The 7946-nt window shown below is 41.0% G+C and overlaps 1 protein-coding gene across 2 annotated transcripts in view; it reads left to right on the top strand.

The window, feature by feature from the left end:
* ift43 (intraflagellar transport 43 homolog (Chlamydomonas)) overlaps positions 1-7285 on the top strand; it is a 22408-nt gene extending 15123 nt beyond the window's left edge. Inside the window, exons 6-9 of one of the 2 annotated variants that reach the window (XM_061968742.2) lie at positions 5888-5960; positions 6550-6625; positions 6724-6786; positions 7045-7285. In XM_061968742.2, coding sequence (XP_061824726.1) covers positions 5888-5960; positions 6550-6625; positions 6724-6786; positions 7045-7263 — 431 coding nt within the window. In that variant the 3' untranslated portion in view covers positions 7264-7285. Of the gene's footprint in view, positions 1-5887; positions 5961-6549; positions 6626-6723; positions 6787-7040 lie in introns of both variants that reach the window. The other variant, XM_061968743.2, reaches the window with a different exon arrangement.
* The last annotated feature ends 661 nt before the right edge of the window (positions 7286-7946 follow it).

Below are 7946 nucleotides of genomic sequence, written 5' to 3'. Positions count from 1 at the left end.
CCCTCAGTCAGATCATTGAAGATGAGTCATGGCTGCATCTTCCAACATGACAATGACCCAAAGCACACAGCCAGGAAAACCAAGAAGTGGCTTCGTAAGAACCATATCAAGGTTCTGGAGTGGCCTAGCCAGTCTCCAGACCTAAAACCAATTGAAAATCTTTGGAGGGAGCTGAAAGTCTGTGTTACTCAGCGACAGCCCAGAAACCTGACTGATCTAGAGAAGATCTGTGTGGAGGAGTGGGCCAAAATCCCTCCTGTAGTCTGTGCAAACCTGGTGAAGAACTACAGGAAACGTTTGAACTCTGTAATTGCAAACAAAGGCTACTCTACCAAATATTAATGTTGGTGTTCAAATACTTATTTTCACCTGTATCACACAAATAAATTGTTAAAAAATCTTAGATTGAGATTTCTGGATTTTTCTTTTTAGGTTATCTCTCATACAGTGGACATGCACCTACCATGAAAATTTCAGACCCCTCCATGATTTCTAAGTGGGAGAACTTGCAAAATAGCAGGGTGTTCAAATACTTATTTTCTTGACTATATATATATATATATATATATATATATATATATATATATATATATATATATATATATATATATATATATATATATATATATATATATATATATATATATATATATATATATATATATATATATAATTTTTTTTTTTTCTTAACATGTGAACTTCATTTAGATTCCCGTCTTTTGTGAAGACAATATATGTTGGTGTATTACCTTATTATAATGACTTGCATTGATTCGAATCAGACAATATTTATAGTAGCAGCTGATAAGTTCCACAACTTTGAATTTACATTGTGGAGGGGAAAAAAAGTAATTTATTTCCAGTATGACATGAAAGTGGTTGTTTTTTTTGCCTCTTATTTGCCCAGCTCCCATACTCGTTTTTATACGCTTTATAAGAAATAGGAGGCTAACTCCGAGCTCGCTAGCTTGTGTGCACTAGTAATTTGAGACACTTATTTTGTTAAAGCAGGCAGAATGGAGCAGCCCTTTTATTGTGAAGACAGGAACTGGCCAGTTTGTGTTTAGACTTTTGACAGCAAGTGTTTGAGAGAGAGAGTCTGTGTTAAAATAAAAAGTAGGGCTTTGAATCTTTGGGCACCACACAATTCAATTTGACTCTTGGGGCTAATGATTCTCGATTCAAAATGATTCTATGTTCAAAATCAGTACTTTTTTTAATAACATTGGTTGCCAGTTCTATGATTAACTGCATTCTTCTATAAAATAAACAGCTCTGATAAATGTATATATTACTTAAAAGAAAACTGGTTTTGTTTCATAAAATTCTACCAAAATATTTAATAAAGTCAAATACAAATAACAAATATGGGCATCTTCATCAACAATATGATTTGCCTGGGTGGAAGGTACAGATTTAAAACAAACAAAAAAACCAAATCAATCTAGAATCGTTACAAATAAAAAATTGCTATTCATTCGAAAATAGATTTCTTTGACAACCCTAATAAAAAGTGTTCCTCACGTTTCTGCCTATCATTTTTTTCTTTATACTGAGCTCACAATAGCTAGCGGTCATCTCACAAGACGCTCGATTGCCGTGTATGACAACCAATTTTCTTAATGCCTGCCGATCGACCGGCATCACCTCCAACCGATAGCTCGCAAACGACATAATGGGCACCCCTAATCTATACAATAGAATGTAATTATAGAATATCTAGATATACATTTTTCTAGTTATATATATATAACTCAACACCTTTATGTGGTTGTTGTTGTTGTAACTATAACATTTAAGAGTATAACATTTTTGCAACTTGCTCAAAGCTACATTTTTCAAACCAAAAAAACATAACAACACCTCTTGCTGGCCTATGTTACCATTAGTGGTTTATCAGAACATATTTATTTTTTTAAATGTCTCTATAATTTTGATAATTACTAATTATATTGCATAAAAATTGTTTGTCGGCCTGAGTAATTCGTCTGGCGTTCACACTCACATGACCGGATCGCATGGACACACAGAAAAGCAGTCCCAGAGTGTTGTTATGACAGACTATACATTCAGTAATAGCCATTGTTGGTAGCTAAACTCTGCCAAATCACAATTATAAGCTGACTACATGCAAAAATAATGTGTGTGTGTGTGTATGTGTGTGTGTGTGTGGGTGGGTGCATGGGCCTAAATTACGTAGGGAGTAGTTTATGCTCAACACTTTGGACAGCTAGGCAGTTGTGTAAAGGTTGCTAACAGCCCCTTTAGTCATAATAAAACAACTGAACATTCCTTGTCACTGCCTAGTGACAAATCACAATCAAAAACGGTCAGTTAAATTGGAGAGATTCTGTTCTTTTGTGCTTAATACCGGCAGAAAGATGATTTCTCTGTGGAGGGAGAGCTCTTCAAACTAAGCCAGAGGCAGGGGCATTGGAAATTACAGTGCTGGGGGTAGAGAGATAGCCACTACGATCTTGATTATACGTCCCCTACGCTTATCCGATATGTCCACTGGCTACTAGCTGGGAAACAGAGGGGAGCCCGGGTCCTGGTTCACATCGCCCCATCAGCTGCTCTCCCAGCTCCCCGATGGTTACCTAAAATAGCAGCGCTACTGCAAACCCACTCATCTGTTTCATGTCTCACTGTCTTGCACTGAACCGCTGATGTGTTGAATATCGTCCCATAACCCTTTTCAAAATGGATTCCATGCCTGGCTGATCGTTTGACTGGACCCCTACGTCCTTTATTAGAGGCCAGGCTGATGTGGCGAGACGTCCTGCTCAAAGTCGCTAACTGAAGTTTGTCCCGGGGGAGCTTGTCTACATTCACAACAAATAATGCCACCTTCATGTTTACATATTTCAATGAAAAAGCTGGCCATGTAATAAGGACTTGTGTGGGTTGCTTGCTGCCAAATTAAAGCCACCTTGATGTGTTGTGTCTGGCCCAGGCGAGGCACTGTGTATACAGTAGACATGAGGCATGGCGGTGAGGAGAAACAGCTCTTCATGATGGTGCTTACCTGGGCTGCTGTCCTCCTTGACCTCCACAGTAAATATTTTGTGGAGCTCTATTTCAAAAAGTTGTCCCTTTCAAGTTTATAAGACTTGACATAGTGGTCACAGAATGCTTCAAAACGTTCGTAAAGCACGTTACTGGCTGAAGTGGTGTCAGGGTGCGTGTGGACAGAAAGACCGGCCAGGATGCTATTTGAAAGGAGCCGGATGGCGAGGCTTTTTGATGTCATTGCACTAAGACCATTAAATTTGATTGGGGGTCCAGGGGGGACGGATTCTGCTGAACGCTGTGCTTTGTAAATGAGAGGACAAAGTGTCACCGGGGTCTCATGAATATGAAATACCCGCGCCTGCATTTATTTTGATATCAGAAACACAGATGAATCTTGTCAGTGGCTAAACGAGCCTGGCATTTTTAATTTAGTTTAATTAAAAAAGGGAAAGGAATAAGTTATCAAGGTAGGGGGCGCTCACTTATCTTGAAGAAAGTTACCACTTTTGAAGTTGTCTTAAAGATTCTTCAGCTGAGAATTATGTTCAGAATCAAAAGCCTTGTATTCCTCTCGCTCTGAGTCACCTTTATGGACTACTAAAATGCACTGTTGGACCAGTGATCAATCTTTGCTTTGCAGAGATATTCTGAAGCAGCTGTGACATAGATGCCAGGATACTTCCTCACACCAGCTGCATGCTTCCATATCCTCCTCCTTTTCCTCTGTTTAGCTTCTCTATCGACTTTGCCCCCAGGCTGCAGTACTGTGGCTGGAGATTACTGACAGCCATCTTCGTGCAGTGCAGCTCACAATTTCACTGCTCTTCCTTTCCTACTTGTCAATGTTTGACTGGAGTGAGCTAATAAACATGTTCACCCTGCTGGCCCATTCAGAAAACATTACTCAGGGAATCAACATTGCCCATTGTTGACACCCCCAACTACCACAATATTAGGTACACATGTAATCTAATGAGCATCAATACAAATATATATTTTTTTTCTTTCCAAAGTTAATAATAACCAAATGTCAGGTTGGTAATATTCTAACACTCTGTTTTGTGTCATCATATTGAGCTCTTTCTCATAATTTGGTTAATTTTCTATAAGTTACACAACAAGTGTGGCAAAATGGGGAAAAAATGCAACAAACTATACTAAAACTATTTTATTAAATCAATATCATTCCGACATTGTCAAACAAAACTGACAATGCAATAGGGAAGTGTTGTTGTGACAATCTGTGACTTCATGTCTGGTTATGTTTCCTTAGTTGATGTTTATTTCCTGTCAGCGCTCTTATTTTTGTTCCACTTCCTGCATGTCTCCCTGAGCACTTGTTTCCCTCACCTGTCCCTGATTGGCAGCCTGGCACACCTGGTTGCAGTTGCCAATCAGGCTGCTATTTATGCCTGCCACACCTGTCCGTCAGGGCTCAAGGATTGACTGTGTTAAGGACCTTTTGTATGCATGACTGCTTCGCTCTTGGTTGAGTATATTAAGAGTCTTACTTGCTCGTTGTTCTCATGTTTCCTGCATCTTGAAGTCACAACTACCGCAGCGATGCAAGTTCCTCACAGTTGTGACAGTATTGAAACTGTTAGGGGAATATTTTCCAACTTAAAACAGAGTGGTATGCATAGGGAGTCTCAATCTCTCGTTACTTCATTCTGTTCAACGACAAAATACACAAGTACATCCTGTGTTTTTGTCTTTACAAATACACACACACAGTATCTTATTTGGTATCGATGGTAAGAAGAGGTGCCAGGTACGAGTCAAAGCGGAAGTGGACAAATATATGTGTGTGTCCAAAAAACATGCTTAGCTTAACTTTTGGTTTCATTGGATGACGTCTAGACATCGCCAGGGATGGGCAGAAAGGAGGACAAAAGCATGTGAGCAGACAGACCATTGAGAGAGAACGTGTTAGACTTTGTAGGGCACATTCCTCTCTCCAGCACTGGTATTGCTACTGTTTATACTCAATTCGTAGAATAAATTATTAATCTTCAATTGTAGAGTCCTCGCCTTAAACAAGCCATACAAGCCATTAGAACAAATAAACCTGGGAGGACTTTGCCTTTTAAAAGGGGAGATCTGACCAAAACTAAACATATTACATAACTAAATATAGTCTATCATCTGTTGTTGCAAATTGTACAATTGTAATACTTGTCAATGCCCACTGAGGCGCTCCTGATGACATTGCAACATTTTTTAGGCATTTATTAGTGTGCTCGTTTCCCCTCTTGTCTTTCTGCACGTCTCATTATCTTTACTCATATCTTCTTGTTCCAACAAATGTCCAAGCCCAATGTTTTGAAAGTTTGCCCTGTCCTTCTTGGGAGTAGAGCCATCTTCTCTCCTGTTGCGTTTTGCCAATTAAAGTGGGTTCCCACTGTTTGAGCAGCGGGCTGGCAGCTCTCAGCGCCACAGCTCCTGCCAGGCCGTGCGGTGACATCCGACCCCACACAGATGGGCCCACTAGCAAATACTCTTGCACATGGCTGGACGCCGCCGCAGTCGGAGTGGCAGAGTGGACATGGAGGTCGGCCCACCGGCCACTGCAGGTCCTGGGGGTGGGCAGCACTGACAGGGCCCAAATGCCAGGGTAGCAGGGGGTGCTTTCTGGGGAGCCCCCGGCCAGCGCCCAGCTCACAGCGGGAAGCACTGCCGCCTCACTCCTGAATATTCATGTCCGCATGGCTATTGTGACAGGACAGCTCTTCTGAGGATGCGGCGGGAGAGAAGGAGGGGAGGAAGTGCCCATTGAGACACACAAAAAACCCCACATTCATTTATTTTAATTTATTGTGTCATTCTGTCACTGCAGAAGCATAACTCTAATGGTGTCTTGATTTGTTTTTAGATATTCCTGTTATTCCAGATCTGGATGAAGTGCAAGAAGATGATCTTAACATGCAAGTAGCAGCTCCCCCGAGGTAGGTCTATTAACCAGGTTTGGTTCTATTTTCTATCCATTCACCGGAGACAATGGGAGTGGTAAATAACACTGTAATGTTCACCTCCATTTTTGCAATTGCCACAAAGTTCACTTTTTCTGGCTGAGATGGGCCGATAGGTGTGACGTATGCAACTCTGTTACCCAGGCCTTACCAAGTGGGCCCTTTGATTTACAGGGCAGTGAGAGGCACTGCGACATGTGTCGAATATGTAGCGAGGCTATGACAGCGCTGGAGGTTATTAGACTGGGGCTTGCTCTCTGTGCGAGATAATATCCACATTGAACTCATTGCAGGGGCAATGTAGCGTGTAATGTGCAATAAGTAGGACTGGCATGCGCCGCTAGGCCCCGACCACTTTGAGAACCCCCTCACTTAATTCCGACCCGCAGATAAGCAGCTGGGTTTCAATTTGAGGCGTTTACCACTTGGCAACCAAAGTCTCCTGATTTCTGTTGTCTTTGCTTGAAGTCTTCAAGCCCACCAACTTATCACTCCTGTTTTGCACTAGACTGAATGTGTTCCGACTAAAATATTTTTTTCCCACTTTATGTCCTCTAAAAATTAGCGTTCAAGTCAACCGGGTGATGACCTACAGAGACCTGGACAATGATCTGAAATATTATTCTGCATTCCAGACTCTAGTAAGTTAACCACTTTTATGTTTTATATTTTATTATCTTGACTTATAAAGGTGTGTCTGTTTTAGTTTAGCAAACACATTTACGGTTTCTCTCTTTAGGATGGCGAAATCGACTTGAAGCTCCTCACAAAGGTTCTAGCACCAGAGCAAGAGGTGAAAGAGGTGAGTGATTTTTTTTTTTACTAAATATTGCCTCTGAGCTTCTAGCAAAGAACAGTCCAGCTGTTGTCCAGAGCATCAGGGGAGGTTGCCACTCTTCCTCCCAGGTAATCAAGATTTATGATGTGTACATTAATACCCTCTGCTTCCCCCCTTCTCTCTGTGCTCCTTCTCCTCTCTGTACTCCTTCTGCTCTCCGTCTTCTCTTTCTTGGTGCACCTCTGCCTGCCCCCAATTGTTCTTTGGCTGCTCTGCAGGAAGATGTGCTCTGGGACTGGGATCATCTGTTTACAGAGGTGTCCTCGGAGCTGCTTATGGAATGGGATCAGGGAGAGAGTGAAGAGCAAGCTTCATAACCTACAACATGAGCAAAATATCTGGTCTGAATGGCTCCAGTGGGAAATGGAATCATCAACTTATATTATAGTGTACAGTTTATATTTCCTAAATAGTGTACATTTTTTTGTATTCACTACATAAAGTTCACTGCTGCCTTGTGTGACCCTGACTTTGAGTAGGTTTTAACTTACATCATCATCACAAGGGAACTAGATTTAATTTGAAAAGTCCCTCTGAGATCAAAAACAAAACAAACAAAACAAAACAGCATAATCAACACGCTGATACAAGTCCAAGGTTGATAATGAGCTAAGCTGAAATCCAGTTGATTGTGTTTAAATGAACATTCCTCATTAAGACCCACAACCTTATTGTTATTGACTGTGCCATTTACTTTATCTTGCAGCTCTTCGATAGCAGCAACCCTTTCTTCACTACTATCTCAAATTCATTGAACACAGTTCCTATTGACACCAGGCGGATTAGCATACATTAGACCTTTTTTATTGGATGGACAGAAATGGATGTAAGTTGGCTCCTTTTCACACTGCTCTTTAAAGTGAGGGTAAAGAAAAGAATGAGGACAAAGCAGGTTCAAGGACGTCAACATTTGCTGTGGCATGTCCGTGCTGAATTGTGTGTAATTGCTGAAATGCATTGTGTACTGCGTGTTGAACATGAGCTGGCTGCGTGTGTCTATCAGCATTCCGTTTAGTCTTTGGTCGGGTTCATGTGTGTGAATTTCAATGCGGGGCTCTAACGTGCACACAGATCTATTAGGGAAACAGTTGTAACATTTACAGATTGTGATTAAGTTTATTTTT

This window comes from Nerophis lumbriciformis, linkage group LG08 (genome assembly GCF_033978685.3).
Source record: "Nerophis lumbriciformis linkage group LG08, RoL_Nlum_v2.1, whole genome shotgun sequence".
NCBI lineage: Eukaryota > Metazoa > Chordata > Actinopteri > Syngnathiformes > Syngnathidae > Nerophis > Nerophis lumbriciformis.
Note: the sequence above shows the minus strand (reverse complement) of the source record. Positions and strands in the feature narration are given on the sequence as shown.